This window comes from Belonocnema kinseyi, chromosome 10 (assembly GCF_010883055.1).
Source record: "Belonocnema kinseyi isolate 2016_QV_RU_SX_M_011 chromosome 10, B_treatae_v1, whole genome shotgun sequence".
NCBI lineage: Eukaryota > Metazoa > Arthropoda > Insecta > Hymenoptera > Cynipidae > Belonocnema > Belonocnema kinseyi.
In genome coordinates, this window is record NC_046666.1 from 68,680,700 (window position 1) to 68,704,086 (window position 23,387).

The 23,387-nt window shown below is 29.8% G+C and overlaps 1 protein-coding gene across 1 annotated transcript in view; it reads left to right on the forward strand.

Annotated features, from left to right (window-relative positions):
- Positions 1-447: 447 nt before the first annotated feature.
- Positions 448-23,387, forward strand: part of LOC117181186 (titin) — a 49,310-nt gene continuing 26,370 nt past the window's right edge. Inside the window, exons 1-8 of the mRNA XM_033373754.1 lie at positions 448-553; positions 8,241-8,446; positions 11,380-11,621; positions 12,753-12,761; positions 15,324-15,437; positions 15,536-15,676; positions 15,770-15,893; positions 22,457-22,649. Coding sequence (XP_033229645.1) covers positions 8,242-8,446; positions 11,380-11,621; positions 12,753-12,761; positions 15,324-15,437; positions 15,536-15,676; positions 15,770-15,893; positions 22,457-22,649 — 1,028 coding nt within the window. The 5' untranslated portion in view covers positions 448-553; position 8,241. The remainder of the gene's footprint in view (positions 554-8,240; positions 8,447-11,379; positions 11,622-12,752; positions 12,762-15,323; positions 15,438-15,535; positions 15,677-15,769; positions 15,894-22,456; positions 22,650-23,387) is intronic.

A 23,387-nucleotide genomic window follows, 5' to 3' on the forward strand; every position in this document is an offset into this window, starting at 1 on the left:
TTTTTATCGATTTTAATATGGAGGTACGAATGTTTCATTTCTTTGCGATTATAGAATTTTAATAAAGATTTATTTGTTTGGAAAGTCAGACAAGTTGCGTTGTTGCTGCAAGTTTGAACACAAAGTAAATTAATTTAACGTGAATCGAAATTAAATTTTAATTATTTTGGGTAAAAATTTCCCTACAAAATATGCGCCATAATTATTATTAGATTATAATAATTAAATAAATCGGTAGTAATCAATTTTCATTTTTAAATGAAAATTGGATTTAGGATTGATCTTTTTTCTTATCATAATATGAAACTAATATTTTAATGCAATATAGAAAGTCTTATAAATTTATTTAAAACTGTTTTCATCTTTTGTAAATGTTAATATAATTTTTTTTAACTTTTCTTTCAAATAGGCGGATTTACAAGTGACTTTATATAAAACTAATAAAGTGAAAGAGTGGATAAGAACAATCTGTGTTCAATAAAAGTTTTTAGATTGATTACACGGAAATATGTTCTCTTCTACGAGTCGAAACTTTAACGAATGATCCAATCAGGTAAGTTCATTATTCTAAGTTAAAAAGATATTGTTTTTTTTTGTATACACGAACTTTTCATCAAAAAGGTCGTTTTTATAGAATTTTATTCGTAAATTGTAATTATTTATACAATTTTTTAATGGTATTTGCATTAAAATCTTAAAAATCATAATTGAGACATCTTAATTGATTAAAAACAATTTTAAACATCATTTAAAAATAATTTTCAAAAAATTCTTTGATAAAACAGGGAAAATGTAGTTTCTGTTTATGCAAATCAAGAGACTACATGTAAATAGTGTATTTCCTGCTTTAGATATACAGCAGAAATCCACAGAGAACAAGTCACGTGACACACGCAAATATTCGCCATCGTATAACTCGTTATTCGATGGACGATCGCTCCACATTTTAGTGTCATGTTTACTTCATAATTTTCAAACAGTTTTCACACGGCAACATTAATGAGTAAAAATTAATTTCACTTTACTCTACATTGTACCTCAAAATAAAAAAAGAAAGCATATATAACTTATAAACTTTTCGTTATCCTAATACTTTTCATGAAAATTAATATTTAAATAGTACAACTAATACTTTAAATAAAAAATGTAAGTTTTTAAATAACAAACATGCCTATAAATAATTTTTTCAGAACTTAAAAACAGAGATTATCTAACTTTCTTTCGCTGGGCTTATGATTGATTCACACCACTTGTAGAAATTGTTATAAAATAAACTTAATATACGATAATTTGATGTTAAGTCGAGCATCGATTTGTTCGTAAAAGAAACGAGTGCCGAATGTTGTTTCAGAACGTTTGGTAAATAGAGAAGGATAATCGATTACACTTTCTCGGACTCTACTCGATGAAACCGCATTCATTTTTTATTTGAATAGATGGGCTGATCGACTGAAAATACGTTAAACAAGAAAAGTATCAGGAACACTGAATTTCATTGCATTATCACTATTATTATTTCGAAAATTAATCAAATATTAATAAGCCAGGGAAAGAAAAGTATTGTCAACACTTGTCTAAAAGCTGTCGCAGGCCTTTGTCACCACTTACATCATTGAAATTTATAGTTTAAGATGTTAATTTTGTTTGTCTACTTGGTCATAATCTTTAATATTAAAATATTGATAAATATTTTAATAATATTGATTATGACCAAGTAGATAAACAAAATTAACATCTTAAACTATTAATTAATTTCCCTGGTCAAAAAACTTACATCAATAATAAAATTTGAAATTTATATTTTAACATTTAAAATAAAAATCTCGTAGTACAAATATTTGCACTCATTTCGGTGAAAAATTATATTCAATAAAGAAAAATGGAAAAAATGAATTATGTGGGCATAATGAACATGTGCTTTTACCATTGATCGGACATTGGTCATTCGGAAATGTGGACAAGTCTAGTCAACACTTATCTGGAAGCTGTCGTAGACCCGTATCGCCACTTTCATCTATATTCTATATAATATTCCCAAACGTTAAGAACGTGAAGGATTTAACACCTCATCTGTTCTTCTATAACTATATGTTAATTTTAAAATGTAAATTATAAATTATTTAGCAATTGCATACGTGCGCTACAGTAAGCGGGAAACATTACAGTGCCAAGTAATAATATATGAAAATAAAATAAAATTAGTATGATTCAATTTTTAATTGTGCAGTTTGAGCAAAAAAATAAAAAAAAATAATAATTTGCGACGCATGATTTTATTTTTGAGATAATTTTTTGTTATTTTTTTGTAGAGTAATGTAGAAACTTAGAAAGGGTTGGAGAAAATTGGAAAACTACCTATAAACTATTCAGTTAATGATTTATAATTTTTTTTCAATTGCTTGGAATGCTATTGAACTCTTTCAAATGCTTCTTAAAAGTTTTAACTTTTCGAAATCTTCCGAATTCCTCCGAATTCCCAGATATATATAAATCCATCTAAATTCTCTAAATTCTTCGTACTCCTTAAATGCGTGGAATTTCTAGAATTCTGAGAACTCACTCAAATCCAAGGATTTCAAAATAATGCAAAAAATTCAGAGGAAACTGGAAGAATTAAAGGAGTTTAAATAAATCTATTAATTCAGGGAATTCAAATAATTCAGAAGATTTAAAGGAATTCAGAGGATTTAGAGAATTTCAGGAGTTTAGAATATGTAAGCTTAAATATTCATTTTTAAAGCATTTAGATAATTTCAGGAATTCCGAAATTAAAAATATTTCAGGAATTCAGAAAAATAGAAGGAATTCAGGAGATTCAGAGAATTCAAGGAATTTCGAATATGTAAATAATTCAGGAAATTCAGAATATTTTGGGTTATCAGTGAATTTAGAGAATTTTAAATATTAAACGTTTGCAGGGAAGTCATAGAATTTTAGAGCATTTAGTTAATTCAAGGAATTAAAAGAATTCAGAATGTTTACGAAATTAAGAATAATTGAAGAAATTCACGAAATTCAGAATATTAAAAGATATTAAAGAAAGTTTGTAGCATTTAGGAAATTCAAAGAATTAATAGAATTTAGATTGAGGAATTTAAACGAATTAAAGGAATTCAAAGAATTCTGAATATTTCAAGATATCAGAGAATTTAGAATATTCCAAGAATTCAGAATTCAAATTAGGAAACCTAAGAGTAAAAATTCCTGAAGTTGTATTGCCTGCAAACCTTTGAAAGTATACAATTTTAATTATTCCTCATTTACAGGTTGTTTGATATCGAAAATTTTTAATTGGGATTTATTCAATTATTAAAAGATTTTAATTTAAAATAGTTTATTTTTTAACGTTTATTTTGGGAATTATGAAAATTTAATGTTAACATTATTCATTTAATTAATGATTGGTTTAAATTATTTTTTCGACCATAAAATATAATAATTTTCAAACGATACAACTTTCGAAGATTTAAAAATTAAACCAAACCATTTTTTATGTTTAGACATATGCTATCAATTCAAAAATGTTTTATTTTAAACGATTCTACTTTAAACTAATTGAAAGTGTAAAGTTTCAATTTGAATGCTGATCAAAAAGATTGCAAATTTTTTAATTTACAGTACTGCATTGTTTGAAAAGGGTAAGGCCATACAAAGGGTAAAGTCATTTTTATAATATTTAAAATATTTATGAGTTTTTTATGTAATAAACAAAAAAGGTTGATGAGTTTACCCCTGCTTGAAATAAAATATGTTTAATTTTAATAGATTTTAAACAATTTAGTTATTTTTAGTGAAGATAACACCAGAGGACAAAAAGATTAAAGGCTTTTTCCTTATTCCAAGCATTTTAAGTCATAGCCTAAAAAAAATTAAAGAAACATTGTAAGTGAAACGTCGAATATATTTAATTCAAAAATAATAATTTCGAAGTACTAATTTTATTCTGTTGTACAATTTCAAAGATTTAATATGAATCCCAAATAATTGCATATATTTGATCAATTAAACATTATTATTTTACTTTTACACTTATGTGCTTCTAAAATTTAAATTATAAATCAACCTAGTTTAAAAAAACGAAATAAAAAACAAAAGCATCTCTGCAAACCAACTTCATGCAGAGAACGGAATGTATTAGCTACAAACACTTGCATACTCTGTTTACTGAGAGAATTCTCAACGCGAAATACGAATTTTCGTTCAGTTAGAGTAGGCTGCAATAAAAGTGTAGAGTTCAGGTGTCGTTTACTGAATTTCAAGTTTTCAATTTGAAATAATCCTTTTCGTCGAAATGTATGGCATCTCTTAAATTTCACGGCCGATTGTTTGGAGTTCCTCTTTTACCACTGTTATCCTTATACAGCTGCCACGAGCGTTGGAAGTGACAACAGTGACCTTTAGATGCTTTCTTACAGCTACGATCTGTTACTCCATAGGTGCTTAATCGCATGCTTTCTGCTGATCAAGTCTCTTGCAACATGACAGGTGTTTAATAAAACTGCCTTCTGAGCTGCTGCCAGTACCTTACTTACTCCTAAATGTTCAAGATGTTCAGTGCATCTTGCGTATACATTCTCTGTACCTAAAAGCACAGCAGAATAAATTGATGCATGTTTCAGATTTCACCATATTTTCTTTACGTCATGCCTTAGCTCGCTATACTTCTAGATCTTGGTTGTACAGGTTGCTTACAAATTTCATTTGAGTGGACAAGCAATGTCAATGACTTAAACTTTTCCACTTTTTTCTTGCATCATGATGATGGGTCGATTTATTTTTACATAATCAGTACCGGTCAGCCATGTCTTGATATAACACTTGCTTGCGATAACTTCTGGTACTGACAAACCTGTCCTGAATCCCAATGAAAAATCCTTCCGTTTCTGGAAACAGGACGCCCTTTGTCACCCAAATATTAGTTGCATCACTATCCACTTTATTTTGATCTAACGTTTCGGGGTGCTCGTCAAAGATGGATTTTTGTCTCCATTGCGTTTCTAATTCCTCTATAGTTTTTGCTTCAATATTCAAGGCCTCTTCTGAGGATAAATTTAAGGGAGTGTAATCAAGATCCGCTTTACAGATGGTTTTCTAAAGCCCAACATCTCGCTTGCTGTTAAAATAGTTTCGCTGCTGGATAACTTGTGACTTATACAGATTCCTGACATCTAAAACACCCTTACCCCCTCGATGTCGTGCTAAACTACACTTTCAATCGCCGTATTACTGGGGTGCATTCGGTGCTTCGTAATTTCTACGCGGATGGTTCTGTTCAGTTGTTCAAGGTTGGTGTTCGAGCATTGTTTGGGCCCAAGGGAATACGTGAGGACAGGGTTAGCACAGATTTTTATCGCCCTGCTCTTGTTTGCTAAATTAAGAGAATTTTTCAGAATCAATCTGAGTCTTACAGTGAAGGCTTCTCGAAATCGTGCTTTAGCTCTGCGATCCCTAATTTTCTTCTGATTAAATGCGCTCTTCTACATTTATCTAGTCCTAACTCTATGTGGATATCATTGGAAACCTGCTTTGTGACATAGGATCTCTTGTTGCAGTTTGTGGTCCGAACTAGCGTATAGTGTTTTGCTCAATAAGTTCATCGCTAAACAGAACCACTAGGCACTGGAGGAGTCTCCTTGAAAGATACCTGACATAATGCGTATATTATTCGGGTTCTCTTTGGTGGACCATGATTAAAAAACTTGATTCTTGTACCCCAAAGCATCATCGCACGACTAAGAAAGTCAATTATACGTTGGCAGATTTGGTATATTTTTAAGACTTCAAGCTATAAGCCATTTGTTACGGAAGGAAACACTCGCTTGCATTCAATGTATACAACGTGGAAATTTCTTTGATGTTTACGAGCTTGTGTCATGACAAGAGCGTCTATAGTGACAGCGTCTATGGTAAGTGAATCTTTACTACCCTGCGAGTTCTTATAACATTCTTTTTATTTTTCTACTAGTATGTCGTTCTCTTCACAGTGCGAATATAGCTTGTCGGCAATGGCAGCTGCAAGGCAATTTATACATTGTTGGAAGATAGGTTATCGGTCTAAATGCAGATGAATTTTGAGCGTCTGGTTTTTTGAGCACCATATACGCAGTATCTTTGAGAATAAAGACTGAAATCAGATCTAGGTGTTCAATGATCTTCTGAAAACACCTTGCAAATGCATGATGCACACTCGTCAAGTAATTGTACCAGAAGTTATGGACCGTGTCTGGACCTGGAGCTTTCCAGTTACTTGGCCTTTTCAAAACCGTTGAAACATCTAAAGCTGTGATGTTAGTCAGCTCCATTTCAGGGTTATTGCTTGCTCTTGCTTTGTCTAGATCAAACCACGCAGTATCGAATTATCTTCTGTTCATTTTTCCCCAACACCCGACCAGTAGTTACTCATGTCTTCCAATTGAAGGACTTTGGTGTTTGCTGTTTATTTGGTTTAACGCAAATTCACGGTAGAAACTTCTTTCATCTGCCTGAAAAATTTAATTTTTTTGTCTTCTTGCACTACTTTTCTTTTACCGATGCAGTCCAGCAAAAAACATTAAGCATCCGCCGTGAGGAGTCTATAATTTCATCCAATATTACTGGCGTCAATGACTCAATCTACCGACGGTGGATGATTTTAATAACATGGTGTATCAGCTTTCTAGTTCTATTTACTATGTTATATTGAGTCAATTGACCCAATTTACACCTTACTTTGCTCCCATCAATATGCAACTTGATATCCCATGGTGGATCTCGAATTCTTTCTCAGACAAAGACAGCAATTTTATGCCTAGTTCTGCGGCCCGGTGTCCTAAGAGTTTACACTTTCAGCTCAGTTTTTGTTGCGTTCAAATGCATTGGTAAAACCTTGCTTTTAACGTGTTCCTTCAGTGCACGCAGATCCTTTGTGATGTTCATTTTGGGCAGAGAATGTCTTTGTGCTGGTTCTACATTTCTGAACTCTAAGAAAGCATGACCAAAATTTCGATCAAGGTGCTGTAGTTTTTCTGGGATTTCGTTATTCACATCATCTTTATTAATGTCAGGAAAAAAGAAATTAATAGTAAAGTTCATAAAACTCTCATTTTTATGGCAGCTATTTCAATAGCCGATAGCAATCTGTTTACAGATATTGAGCGTTTTTGGTCTGTAACACGGCTTCCTCTTACTGATGTTCATTGTAGACGTTTATCCACGCTAAATCAACCTGTTCAATCTCCATTGCTCGGATTTCTAAGTCCTAATGTCCTTCACCTTAGCGATAAGATCTCTCAGTGCAACTTTCTTTATATGATGATACTTTGCAGCAAACTTTGTCCTAAAGTCGTATACTTTTTTTCTCTTTGGTTTCAAAGTTTGCACTTTTATAGTAGAGACGGTATTTCTGTTGAAGTTATTGGCTGCAAATATCGAAAGCTATCCAAAGCACCCTCAGCGGGAGAAACTGATGTTTTACTGCTTACCGTTTGTCGCAGATATTCTTGCTGACCAGTTGTTTAATTAGTGAGATCTGCCTGAAGATCTCGCAGCTCACCATCAACACTGTCCCGAATGATTGCCCCCCCCCCAGCAGGGGGGGCATTCTAAGATAAGATTCTAAGATTCAATTCTAAGATAAGATATTCTAAGATATTCTGATAAGCGTGACTGGTATACACCAAAGTGGCATGCAGTCCTACATATTTGGCTACTTGCATAAAAAAAGATCAAATATAAAGTGCAAAACAGAACAGTATTATAAGAAAAACCATAAATGATAGTCTCTTATTAATAGTATAGAGAGACTGCTATTAATAAGCGAATAGAGTGGAAGAGATTTCACCTCTCGATAAAATTGCGAACATCGATTTTATAATCAAAAAATGAGGTCGAGAAACTAGTTGTAGCCATTTCATACGAAATTTGTACGGTGTGGTAGAATATTGAGGAATTTGTTTTCTTAATTAAATAAAAATTTAAATAGATAAACCGATAAAACTGCAGTATTTAAAAATATATATTTATCCCTTTACTCGTATATAAATACTATGGTGGAAAGAAATTAATTTTTTAGTTACATTTTTATTAAAATTAAAATAATATAAAGCCGCAAAAGCTCTGATGAACACGTTTTAACAATAAGAATTTGTAAAATTGTGAATTCAAGGAAGATTTGACAATTAAAAACATTAAATGATTAAAAATGCTTCTGACATGAAGAGAAATTGAAGAATTAAGCAATAATTATAGAATAAATTTTTCAGAATGCCCTTGATAGAAGCATGGATCAAAGCATGGCTCTACTTGGGATTTATGATTGGATATTCCAGGACGGCGCGTCCACAATTCGACATTTCTACGGATATGGAGCTTGTTCTGGTTCCAGCAGATGCAGAAGTGAATTCTGTAATTTTTCGTTTACGTGCCACCGATCAGGACGCCGATTTTCCACTTATTTTCGATATTACTGGTACTATTTAATTTTAATATATTAACATTTTTTACCAATAAATATATAACATAATGAATATTTCATCCAATTTTATTTCCTAATTTTATTTTAAAATGCTGCTATGATTGATTCATAATTCACAGATACTTATGAAACATTCATTGAGGACATGTGACACACTCAAATACATATTTTACCGACATTTTTTTAACTAAACAATTCTATTTGTAAATAAAATATCGGACTGAAACTTTGGAAAATGTATCAGAAGACCATAAAGTACGTTTATGAGTTTCAGTTGAGTAGGAATTTCGCTAAACATTATTTTCAAATAAATTAACTGGGATCATTTTTTGACATAACCTTGAAATTTTTTAAACCTAAGAATTTTATTATATTTAAAATATCTGCGAGATGTAATAAAACGTACATGAAAACGTAATTCACTGTCGGCTCTTGCATCTCTCGAAGTTTGAGGCCGATATTTTACATACAAAAAAAGTTCTTAAGTACAAAGAAAATTTAGTAAACTAAAAAAGTGAGGTCAGTAATATAGGTTTTTGAGTGTGTCACAAGCCCTTGAGAATCTCGTTTGAAATTTTGTATATACTCCGTAGAGAATTTTTATATTGAATTTGTGTAGAATTTACATAGAGAATTCAAAAGTATATTTTTATACAGAATTTCTAGCAATAGTTTCACAGATACTCACTTCAGAAATTTCTTATGGAATATTCATATAAATTTTGGAACAAAAATATCTGTGTTAGATTTCTTTAGAATTTCCGTAGGGAATTTCAAGTGAAATTTTTAGATAGAACTCGTATGTGGAGCTGGCGTACAGAATTTAATATGCTATTCTCCATAGAGAATTTCAAAATAGAATTTGTACAGATATTTCTTATAATTAAATGACATATTTCTTGTTTTTTCGAAAGATATCGTTTTTAATTGACTGAAGTATCATAATTGTAAAGAAGATTCTTAGTTGGCATTAGGGTCGGTAATATTTGTTTTTGTTTGGCCAATAATTTTTTTTTAATATACTTTTTAAGTAAAATAAAAATTACATTTTTTATGTTTCATCCCGGACTGACTCATGAGATTCGCCAGCAAGACTATGTGAATCAGTCATGCCTTATATACAATTGCAAATATAAATCATAATGGAATTTAGGTTTGTTAAACTCTTATTAAGTTTTAACCTCTATCTGTGGTTGAAATGCATTATGCGATTAACTGTAAAATTTACAAAATATACAAACATACCCTTTTTTTAGAAAATATACATTATAATGGAATTTACGTGAGCTTAATTGTAATTGTATGAAGCAAGACTAAAAATTCTTTTTAAAATAATTGACGAATAAAAATGAATAATATCGACCTTAATGCGAATTAATAAATCTTCTTTACAATTATTTCATTTTATGTTTTCATGATTTCATCACTCTATATTCCAGACATAATTTCCACATAGACTTGTTATAGATACTTCATATTGAAGTTGCATAGAAAATTTAAAAAACAAAGTTGCATACTCAATTTTCGTAAGAGATGTTAACAGATATCATTTGTATAATTTCCATATAGAATTTTCTCGTAATTTTCACAGATATTTCATGAAGAATTTTGATATGGCATTTTTAAAGATATTCCATGTAAATTCACTATAGAAATTCTGAAATAAATTGTTTCTTGACATTTTCTATATACCTTTTCCATTTACAATCAGACCGCTTAACCCCAAAATTGTTGTTTGATTTTTCACAATCATTTCAAGGTTATATGCGAAATGTCAAAAAATGAAAAAAAAATTTTTTTCAGAAAACAGTAGCTTCAAAAAAAGTATATGTTCTGTCAATTTACTTCATTTTTTTAAAATAACAAATTCTTATTTTTTCAATCCTTAAAATTGGATTTGATTAAAACCCCTGTTTTTTAAAGTTTAGATACGTTTTTAAATAGATGGCTATATTTATTACATATCTCGTGAGTTACGGTTTTGGTAAAACAGTACTTCATATTAAAAAATATATATTGTTGAAAAATCGAATTTATTTCTTTTTCTCGGAAAAATGAAAGTTAACGATAATTTTAAGACAAATATTTACGCACCTAGAAAAATTCTACGAAAAATATTTTTGCTCTTTTGTGATAGCTTGCATCGTTTAAAAGTAAAAATAAAAAATTATACCTAAAGAAAGATTTCTCTGTTTCAAAAATGGTTTCCCAAACATCAAAATGATAAAATGGCTTTTTTATATTAGCAGAACCCTTTTAAAAATATTGGAAAATATACAAAGATGGGGTTTTCCTAAAAATATTTTATTATTTTCAAAATTCACAACAAAAAGAATATTTCCTGGTGAGTTTTACTATTTTTATTTTTCCCATATTTGTTTTACAGACAGTGCTTATATAAGAAAGTCATCCAATCAGTTTTATGGGGGCTTAACTATTTTCGAAGATGGGACTTTTTTTCTAATATGATTTTTATTCTTGTAACCGATGCAAGATATCATGAAATATCAGGAGGTATCTTTTTCATATCTTTTCTAGATATGCAAAGTTATAACTAAAAATTTTTTCTCTATTTTTTGTTAAAATTAATAGCTACGTCTGGAAAAATAAAAATGTTAAGAATTAGTATTTTTCAGAGAATCCCTTTCAAGAATTTTAGAATAATAGCCGCCATTTCGCCATTTTTTTAAACTAATTTTTTTCATATCAATTTAAAGAACAAGTATTTCCGCTTCGAAAAAATAAGAAATCCCGATTACCCACGCTCGTTTGAAAAATACTGCCTGATTTTAAATCGAATTGGTCTATATTTAATTCAAACTTAATTTAAATTCCATTAAATTTCAAAATTAATTGTTTTTATTAAACCAGTTTCCTTTCTTAATTTAGAAATTAAACCTCGACGCACTTTATATGACTAATTACAGCCACAGCAAGTCCAATAGTCCGGGTTGAAAATTTACCATGCACATTGTACAACAAAGTGTGTCAAGCTAACGTGATCCTTGTGAGGCGTTTAATTCCCGGAAGACTTCACGACTTCGTTGTCAGAGTTAAAGATTCTAAAGGAAACTCTGATTCAATGCAAGCCACTGTTTCCGTCACAAATTCTACAACCCCCCGAGACAAAATATTTGCACACATTCCTTCTCTAATTATGGTCCCAGAGGTACATTTAATTTTTATATAATTATAATCTATTCACGTCAAAATTCTTTTCACACAAGGAGACTGCCAATAGTGAATTGTATTTTAGGTTCACAATTTTTTATCGTAAGTAAAATAAGTAAAAAATAAGTAATATGCTCTTTCTTGCCATTTTCTATAAAATATACTTGGAAGTTTTCACCGCAGGTCATATAGAGTTGGTCAAAACACTTCTATTTTACCGGCAGCTCAGACAGGTAGCCCTTTGGCTTCATAGCCGGAAGGTTGCACGTTTATTTAATGCTTTTTTCATGTATCATTTATTTTTACATTCTCATCATTTATGATTAAGAAAGTATTAGAATTGTCCGAAATTTGACACCACAGTTTTTAAACGAATCTCTAACGTTTCGAGAACCCCTAAATCTGAAAATCAAGTTTTTACGATAGCGTCTGTCTGTCTGTCCGTCCGTCGTCCGTTAACACGATAACTCTCGTAAAAATGAACGGATTAAATCGATCTTTGGCACACTATTTTTAGGTCCAAAAACAAAGGACCTGTTCGTTAACCAGCCATTTTGGATAAAGATTCAAGAAGTGAGCGCATTTAAAAAATTTTTAAGACCACTTTTTTCTGGATTTGAAAATTCTAGGTACAGATATTGATATTATTGAAAAAAGAATTTATTCTAATGACTTATTTTTCTGAAAAGAAAATTCTCAGAGTTATAGCGTTTTAAAAAATTTTTTAATTAATTTAAAATCAAAATTTTAAGCCAAGCAACGCTCAATATGAAAACAGTCAAGAGAAGAAAAACACTGCTTTTTGAAAGCCCAAAAAAATTTAACAAAGCCTGTTTACAAATGTCTGTCGGAAACTGAGCGCGCAGCGCGAGCGTCATGATGAGAATATAAATCTCAAAGCCTACAGAGCTTTGAGAAACTTAATCTTTGACTATACTTAATTAATTAGACGATTTAGAATATGAAGACGCATATAAATACTGCCATATAAAAGAGTTCTTTTCGATAAAGTTTTATTAAAGCAATCCAAATGAAAAGAATAAATATCCGCGCCGAGATTCAACAGTCGATTTGAAGATATTTATGGATACAGTCAACGCTGTTTACCTTGCCGCGAAAGAGAACGTAGGGGAGTAATGTGGTATTTGATGCGAATTGTTTCGATCGCTACGTACGTTGCCGCGGTCGTGGTGGGGGGAGAGCTCAAACGAGAGTTAGGGCAAGCGGCAAGGTAAGTAGCGTCGCTGTTTAAAAAGAATTCGATGAAATTTAAAGGGATTCCTAACAATTCCAAAGATTTAAGGGATTTCAAACATTTCTAAAAATTGTAACCTTTTTTAGAGAACTTTGATGGATAAGTTTGAGGGTAGTCTAGTCACTCATCTCGTGGAGAAAACTTTTTTTGTGGGCCTGTGTAATTTGTGCGGATTTAATTGGATTTCTACGATTTCCGAAGAAAAAATTCCAAGAGATTTTAAGGTACTCCAAAGATTTTCAAGAGATTTAAATTTTGATTTCCAGAAATTTAAGAGAATTTTGTAGGGTTTTAAAAACTTTTTAAGGATTTCTAAAGAAATTTGAAATGGGTTTTTCCATTGCAAAGAACTTTGAGAGATTATTAAAGATTGTATGGGATTTTCCAAAATTCAAGGCGTTTGAATGGATTTCTAAAGAATTTTTGTGTTCATCTACGCAGGAAACAAAAATCCATTTACTTGCATTTCAATGGTTTTTGAGGTTTTCTGAATTGCGTATCTGTCACTGGAATTACAGATAGCCGCCCATATGTTCGAGTGAGTTTTGAATGAGAAATCAACTTTTTTAATCGGCCACGTAATTTTTTTCTCGGAACCATTCAGTAGCGATTATGAATCAGCATTAACCGATAGAGGAACCACAGTTCCAATAGAAAATTAATTAATTTAAATAAAGCAAGTTTAATTCAAATATTTTAAATTATTTATTAAAAAATAGTACAATAGGCAACTTTTAAGAAAATCCTGGCATACATGTAGTCTACTTTTATTTACAGACTATTTATTTTCAGACATTTTTGTTTATTTTGTTGAAATTTTTTTTACATATTTGCATCACACCACTTTAGAATTTTAAAAATGTATATACTTCACGCATCAAAAGCTGAATTTTTTCTTTTAATTTACGTTTATAAAAAGTCGTTATCACTGAAAGTGAAAAATGAATATGTTACAATCTGTAGGTTATATAACACGTGAACTCCCTGCAACCATTAGCATGTGCACTGAATAAGTTGAATGTCACTAGAGCTTAATTTAGTGTAAATTTTATAATTCCTGTAGAGGATAATCTATTGAAACAATTGTAAAAAAGAATTTCAACTAAATAATCATTGAATTTATAAATAAATTGTTGCATCAATTATAATATATTACAATATCATTTAATTATAATTTATTTAATTTTTGATTAATCAGCATTGTACTATTCAAATTTATCACTTCATATTTCTCATTCGAAACAATGAATTCGTTAAAATTTTAATCTGCGTATTGCACTCAGTTGAACTCAACCTGAGGTAACCTACAATTGACAGATTCACGCTTAATGAAAATTGCTATGTGCGCATCGTATTTTTACCATTGGGTGTGATCTTTTAAGAACTTCATTTCATATTGAATCTCAAACCATTCATATACACATTAATGAATCGTAGAATGCTCATAGAAATTATTTCAGGTTTGTCAGTCTCATTCAACTCTATTCACTCAACATTTTGACAAATGTGGAATGGCAGATTTAAAGCACCGCACACAGGTGACCAATTACAAATGTGGCCTACCGATAACATTTTCATTCTTTTAATCTGCAAATGACAGATACGCAATTCAAACCGACTCGCTTTCTATCGGTTCTTTTTTCCATGGGTATGTAAGGTTATGTCGTACCAAATAATAAATCGTACCTTTTTTAGTTTCTCTACTTTTTACATTAATGTTTCAATATTTTTTATCATTTATTGCAATGCTGATTTACTAATTTCTCAATCAAAAGGTGTACGCATATTGCTTAATTTGGGAAGATTATTGAAAGAAATTATAAAAATGACCATTTTTATAAATAAATAACAATGCAGGCACCGATAATAATCGAACTCACCATCTTCTATAGCTATGAAGCCGAAGTGGGGTAGCCTGAGCTACTGGCGGATTGGAAATCTTTTTCGGCAAAATTTATAAGGCCTGTGGCGATTATTTCAAAGTTAATTTTCCCGAAAACGGCAAAAAAGAGCATATTATTGCTTTGGCAAATTAATTCTCAGGTAATGAGCTTTCATTAAAAAAATTATAAACTGTAACTGAAATTCACTATTGGTGCTCTCCCCTTGTTTGTTTAATTAACAATTTGCTTGAAAAATAATTTTTTTGATTTCAATTTAGGATACCAAACCAGGTAAAGAGCTGGACAATATCCTAGTTCGATCTAATCCCTGGAGCGGAAAACCAGTCTACATAGAATTGTGGGTACGAAGAGAATTTTAACATTTTTTCATAACCATAACAATTATAATTAAAACACATATAAAGATAAAAAATGGTAAATAAGAGCGCATGAGGAAAATGTCAATAATAATATGGTGTCAAAACAATCATCATTTATCTCACTTTGTAGTATTTTAAACCTAATTCGAATTCCAATCTCGTCATTTCAGCAACCAAAAGAGTTGTTTAAAATCAGACAACGACAAACCACAGTCCAAACGCTAGGGGTAATTACGCTTATCGGGGAATTGGATTTCGAAACTCAATCCATGTACACCCTCACAATCTATGCAACGGTAGGAGATATTTATTTTACCGAGAAAATTACAAATCTGATTGAGTAATTAATAATTTATTTGATTTGCTATATTATTTTTTTACCATTTTCATACAGGATCCATATACTGAAAGAGGATTGGACACTCGAAATATTGCAGGATTACAGGTCGTGGTTGTTGTTCAGGATGTTCAGGACGTTCCTCCGATTTTTACTCTTGCACCCCCTTTGACAAAAATTAATAATACTGTGCAGCCCGTAAGTTTTTACGATTGAATTGACCTACAAATATTTCAGTTTTATAAATTATTTTTATATTTCAATCTTTTTCTTATATATATTTTTTTACAGGGGGATGTAATTTTAAAAGTTCATGCAGAAGATGGAGATAAGGGTGTTCCTCGAAATGTAACATACGGTCTTTTGTCTGAAAGCAACCCCTTCGTTTCATTTTTCAACATTTCTGAAATTACTGGTCAGTTGAAAAATTATTTTAAAACTATTCATTGTTACAAGAATATATCTAAGTTTTTATTAATATTCAAACCTTATTTTTTTAAAAGTGTTATTTGGGGTATGAAATTATGAACTGAATGTATTATTTAAATTAAATAATGATTTTCATAGTATGTCTGTCTAAATTTAAATCGAATTATGTGTTATTTGATTAATTAGAATTAGCAAGATTAAAACAGGCTGGCAATAAAATTGATAAATCATTCAAAGAGACTTTAAAAGGAAATGAAACATTTTAAAGGTAAAAAGAGATTAATTCTTTCTTGAAACAAACGAGGGTGTCTGAAGTTGATTACAATTAATTTGTGTAGATCAAATACCTTGTCTGCATAAAAAGGAATTGATTGACTATCGTTCAATTCGAAGGTATACCGCAGAAGGTATAACACAGTGTCAGACTTGTATTTCAATATTCTCTATATTAAAAAAAAAACTGTGTACTGATATTTTTATTTTTTAGTTTCTGGTTCACGACAATTAAGAACATAGTTTATTATTAAAATACTTTTTGAAAAGAATGGAATCATTTTGCATTTAATTAATTTAGAGAGATTTTGCACTTCTTTTATCATGCCCCATTAAGTGGGGAAAACTGAATGTGCCGTTTATTCTAGCAATATAAATATTATAAAAAATAGAATGATAATAGAGATCAATTTCTAACAAAAGATTTTAGTTTGCAAGTTAAAAGTTGAATTCTTTAGTAAACAGTTGCTTTTACAGCCGCAAATCAGATTTTTTAACCAAATAGTAGAATTTAAAAAAAGTTTATGTAATACTAAAAAGTTGCATTGACAACCAAATAGTTTAGCTATCAGGCAACAAAAATTAATTTGTAATCAAATAATTGAAGTTTCAAATTCCAAAACTGATTTTTTTTATAGTTTAAATTTTTTAACGCAAAAAGGAATCAAGTTCAACTAGAAATGTTTCAATTTTTACTAAGAAGTCGAATCGTTAAGCCAAAAAGACAAATTATTTCAAAGAGAGTTGAATTTTCAAGTAAGGAACAAAAATAAAAAAATAAAATTTCAATAAAGAAGGCAAATTTTTAACAAAGCAGTAGATTTTTCGAAAACAAACTGTCACTTTATAACAGAATAAATGAATTTAACAAAAAAATGAAATTTTCAACAAAATAGTTGAATTATTAACCACACAGCTGAATTTGCAAATGAACAGAGGAATTTATTTGAAGATAGTTAAAGTTTAATCTACAAAGACGCATTTTCTATCTAAAAATAACATTTTTCAACAAAATATTTTACTTTAGCTAATATATCTAAATTTTTAACAAAGTAGTTTATTTCCGAAAGAAAGGGATGTATCTTCAACTAATAAAATAATTTTCTAATGAAATAGTTCAACTTTTAATCAAGTTTATGCGGTATTAATTAAAAAAGATTAATTATCAACAAAAAATATAATAGTTGATGTTTCAATGAAAAAATACTTTAATTTTAAATACAGAACAGTAGAATTTAACCAAAAAGATGAATTCTCAATTAAAAATGGAATAGTTGATATTTCAACCAAAAAAGATTTTAAATTAAAAACAGTTGAATTCTACCCACAACAGAAGTCGAATTCTCAAGTATTTGTCATGTTAAGCGATGGGTGGTGCCTCTTGCGGCTAAACAACAGAATTAAAGGCAGTATCAAAACAACGGATTTGAAATATTGCAGAATTCATGTTTTTTATTCTAATCAAAATTGTGGTAAAATGGATCTTAAATATTGCAGAAAACGAATATACAAGTGTAGTGTAGTTGACTGTGAAAGCAAATCCTCGAACGATGGTGTTATTTTATACAGATCATTTAATATACCCGACATTTGTGTCCAATGAATTAAGAATATAAGCATAACGAACAAACCTGGACCTAATACTTTCGTATGTAACAAGCATTTCAAAAAGGAGGACTATTTACCAAGTGAAGAAATAATAATATTTACATAATTGATGATTATAATGATTAAAAATGAGGCACAGACAGATAATTTATTGCTTTTTTCTAGCAAACAACGGAAGGTTGAACAAAGTAGCTGTTCCATCAACTATGAATAATCAATCCATGTTAAACTGTAGAGAATAAAAGTTTATTCCGAATGTGTTGCTTAAGAACACTACTCGTAAAAAGTAATAAGTATTTACTTTATATTAGAACTTCTGTGTAACTCTGTTGTTTTTAAACAAAGAAACATAATTTCTAACCTATTTTCGGTTTCTGCAATTATTCCACAATATTGGATGTGATCTGCATTTGCTACATTTTCTCCCTCTTCGAGTCTTCGTGATCCATTATCCACAAATTTCAGAATATCCGATAAATTAATTATAAAAGACATAATGAAGATTACACGTGTATCGGATTTGACAGCAGAAATTTGAATGAGTTGTTTTAATACTGCATTTAATTATGTTGTTCGGTCGCAAGGTGCGCCACCCATCGCTTAACATAAAGAATAAAAATTAAATAGTTTTTTTTTGTATGAGAATAATAGAATTTTTAATTCAGGAAGAAGAGTTTTTAAGAAAAACACATAAATTTTCAACCAAATAGGGAGTACTTTTTGAACTTCCAACTAAAGGTAATAAATTTCCAACCAATAATGGGATAGACAAATTTCAAGTCAAAAAAGTTTCCAACCACAAAAGCACGAATTTTCAACAAAACAGTTGAATCTTTAGCCTAGTAATATTAATTTTTAACAAATTAGTCCAAACATCAACTAATCTTTGAATTTCCAGTTAAGAAGATAAATTTTCTACCAATAAACATGAATTTACAACAAAACACGTAAATTTTCAACCAAATTGTTGAACACATTCTGCGTTAATCCCTCCACACCCCACGTCACAAATAGTCAAAAAGCCTATTACTCCACTTCCATTCCCTTAATGATACTAATTCTTTTAAATTGAATAAATTTTATAAAACTTATTTAGGCTATGTTAAGCAATAAATAATAGCTTTCTTATTAGATCATTTTCTTCCCTCTATCTCTATTCAGAAAAACTCTTCTCTCTCCAAATTTTATCCGCCGTTTATCTTTAAATAAAAATCAAATTCTACTTAAATTAAAAAAAGTAATTTCCTGCGCAAAATTAATACAACAGTAAACAAATACAGTTGATTCAACTTTCATTTTTCTCCAAGCGGTCACTTTGGCCGCGTCACCCCTACCTTTCCATTCATCCCCCTTTCTTTGTTCATTCCAACTTGTTTCGATATGAATAAAACATGTTAGGAATTAGCGAAGAATTTCTCCGTGTTAGATGTCATTATGAATATACATTAAATTCTATAATTTATACCAGAGATCCTTAAGTAGTGTGCGTGGGCAATACGCAATGTTACAGATATTTTGCATGTTTTGGCACGAGACTACGGTACCTAGACTAAGAACCCCCTAAAGGGGCAATGAGGGGTAAAGGGGCAACATGAAAGGTGAAATACAGGGTTGAAATGGGGGACGGGTACTTCGCATGCGTCTTAGAAGGAATGATAACAATCGCCAGTCTGACCATTCGATCGATATTCAAGTGGTGACTAACCGGACCCCCCCTTCGGCTGACCACTTCTTTCACAGCTTTGCTTGACTCATTTCGGTTTCCTCATTTCGGTTTAAGTCTCGGATCTAAGGGAGATAAGAAAAATGACTATTGAAGGCCTCAGGGTTGGCGGGTAATTTATCCGTCTTCGTAATTTCAAGCTGTCTGAGATTTTACATTTTCACTCATTATAACTGGATCGATGGAGGGTAGAAATAATCCTACTTTTTGTTGGAATATCTTGAAGGAGATTCTCGAAATATTACAAAACAAAAGAGAGCTTTTTCCTGTCCAATTGAGAAAAAAATAGGTGGAACGAAGTTCTAGATAATATCGCACTCAATGTTATTGACTACCTGATTGGCCGCATACTGCGTGGCTTTTTCAGATTGTTCTTCTGAATTTTGTCCAATATTGTGAATCGCAATTTCTAAATAAGAAATCTTACGTCTAAAGTGTATTTCTAAAAGAGAAGCTTTAAATTTCAAATGATATTTCAATAATAAAGGCAATAATATTCTGTTACTAACGTTGTGACCAAATTTCTTAAAGAGACAAAAGGATTCTAATCATAATCCCATAAATGTATTAATTGAAGTCATCTGTATTTATGTATTATTAAAGATTAAGAATTTTCTGCAACATCAATTTTGTGAGGCAAGATTTCCAAATAATTAATTTTAGTTATTGATAAAATTTTTTTCTGAATGCTTCTAAAAATTGTTGATAAAAGAGAAAATTTTAATTTTAATTCCTTGTAATAATCGGAAATAATTATATACTCAAAATTATGGTACCAGATTATAATTGGTAAGCTTTTCAACGCATTGATGATACCGGTAACATAAAAATGATCAATACGAAAATAAGTATTCTGGAGAAACTTTAAATAATTAGACTTTTATATTAAAACATTAATGTTAAGTTTTAGAGTTTTCGAAATATTTTAAAATTTTTACAGGTTTTAACAAAATTGTAGGAAAAGTTTGAATTTATTGAAGGCTTTGATTACGTGTTCCGAAATTTCGGTAAGAACAATCGAATTTTTTCTATACAAATAGAGCTGGAAAACACTGAGGCTGTTTGTGCCGAAATTTCGGTACAATTAGTCTGATTCTTTCGGTACGTATAGACACTTCTGCTTCAAACTTTATTTCAAAGTTTCACCAATTTTGAAAATATTACAAAATTATTTCTAAAAATTAACTCATTTTCGATCAAATTATGCATTTAAAAGTTTCAGTTATGTTTCTTATCTAAAAAAAATTTTAATTTGAAAAAAGTGCACGAATAGACCAGCCGGCTACCCGGGGTACCCGATTGTACAGCAAATATAATTAATTTTTAATTGTTTATTAAAGAAATTTATTAAAAAATAATAACAATGATTACATTTTGCAGTGCAATCATCATAAATAAAATATCAAATTTTCGATTTTCATAGAGTATACAGAAAAATAAATAAATTCAAGTATGAAAAAGAAAATATAAAATAAATACATTTTTATAGGATCATTTTAATTGTTTTTTTTTTCTTCAAAAAATTGAAATTTACTGCATATATTCCGCACATTTTGTAATTTTTGCGGCGTTTTCATCAAAAACAGGCTTTTCGCATGAAACGCAATGAAGTTTTTCGACGTTTTCTAATCGGCTACTTATTATATTCAGCTTCAAATATATTTCTAAACCATCAATAAATCAATATACATTTAATACATACAATTATTTACAGCTACAATATATTTTTATCTGCAAATCTACGTCCGGGTACCTCGGTACCCCGGGTGATCATTAGTGTGCGTTTTTTTGGGTGGTAACACAACGGTGAAACTTTTCAAATGATATCAAACCAAAAATGAAGAAACTTCTTAAAAATTTTGAACATATAAAAAATAAAACTTTTTTAATCACAGTGATTCTTTATTTTTAAATATTAATTTTAAGAGTATAATATAAATAATTCGAATTAGTTTCAAAGGTAATCAGAAAATTTAGAAGTTTTAAAAATTATTTTAAAATGTTGAAACTAAAAGATTTGCGGAAATTTTTAACATATTTTTCAAACTTTTCCAAGCTTCAAAAATACTTAAATATTTCTTCAATTAACTTGAATTTTTCTAAGATATTGTAAGATATTCTTAAATACAAAAAAGTTCTACAAATTTTGTAGATACTTTTCCGTTATTCCTAAAATCTTTAGAAATCTTTTTGACTTTTCTCGAGAATCCTAGGAAAATTATATGTATATAACTTCAAAAAAATAAATAAAGGAACTTAAAAAATAAAGAGTTATTCTAAATTTTTATTTCTATTAAAAAATAGAGTGTCTACATGAGAGGATTATTTTCAATTTGAAATTATTCTTTTTATGATATTACCTGTTTTAGTTTAAAATCGAAATCTCCTTTGATTGAAATATCAACTATTACATTTTACGTTGCGTTGAAAATTCAACTTCTTAGTTAAAAGTTGAACTAATACTTGGTTAAAAATGAACTTTTTTGTTGAATATTAATACTTTTCCGTTAAAATTAAAAAGTATGTAAAAAATGTGTAATATTTTAAAGGCTTTTAATATTTTTAAACTGAATATACATTATAAATGTATTAAAGTGTTTCAAAGTATTTTATTATTTTAAGGAATTTTATGGGATTTCAGAGAAGTTTATAGAAATTCATGAGCTTTCGAAGAAAATTGCAAGGCATTCTAGTGTGAAGGTTTAAAATGTTTCAAATGATTTAGAGAGTGGCCAACCCCTCATTTAATACAAAAGCATAAATATTTTGATATGAACAAATATTTTTTTTTATGAGAAATAACAAAAAGAACAATAATCGCGTACACATCGCGCGTGTTTGTTGGCTCATCATGTTGAAGAAAGAGTTTCAAAAGTTAATTTTGAATTCAGTTTTAAGTATTATTATTTGTACGGATTTTTTAAATTTAATTTTTATAACTTCAGGTGAGATTATTCTGGCTCGACCCTTGCAAGAATTGACTCAAATAACGTATGTTGGAGCACCTGTAGTACTTAAAGTCGTTGCTGAGGAAATAAGAAGGACAAGGGAAGAACCACCAGCTCAATCAACTGTCGTAGAAGTTGGATTTTTATTAGGAGAACCAGGAAGCAATCCTCCACATTTCGAAAACGATAAGTTGGTACCTAAAAGAAACTATTCTAATTTATTTAATGTAAAAAATGCAAAATTTATTACATTAGTCAAATTCTAAATTTAAATATTTCAGGATGGTATTTAAAAACAAGTTCCTTGTCATTTCCCGATTACCACAAATTTCTGTTAATCAAAAATTTCATACCTTAAAAAAAGTTCAATTTAAATATTAAATACAAATATACTACGAAATCAAAGAATTTAAAGTATTATAACTCTTCCAAATTTAAACTAATTCATATTAAAATTCAATCATTTTTATTTCAACGAGTTCATCTGACTTTTTTCGAATTTTGGTTATTTTTCTTGACAGAAAAAAAGTTCAGGGATTCCTCCTTAACACTTTGTTGCACGTATTTTTCTGTTCAGTGAACTTACTTGAAAATTCTTACTCAGGGGTTTTTGGGGTCGCTGATTACGAATATGAAGTCAGAATTTCGAAAATTTCAACTCAAGATGACGGATTCAAGATGGCGATTTCAAAATTTTTAAGAGATATATGAGTTTGAAAATATCTACTTGGAGGTTTTTGGGGTCGCCATTTACGAATCTGAAATCACATTTTCGAAATTTTCAGATCAAGATGGCATATTCAACATGGCGATTTCAAAATGTTGAAAAAAGAGTTATACAGTCTGTCAAGTTAAAGCGTGGGTGGCTTTACTCGCAGTCGGTAAGGTGTATCGACATGATTTTGGTGTCAAAATATTAAGAAGAGCT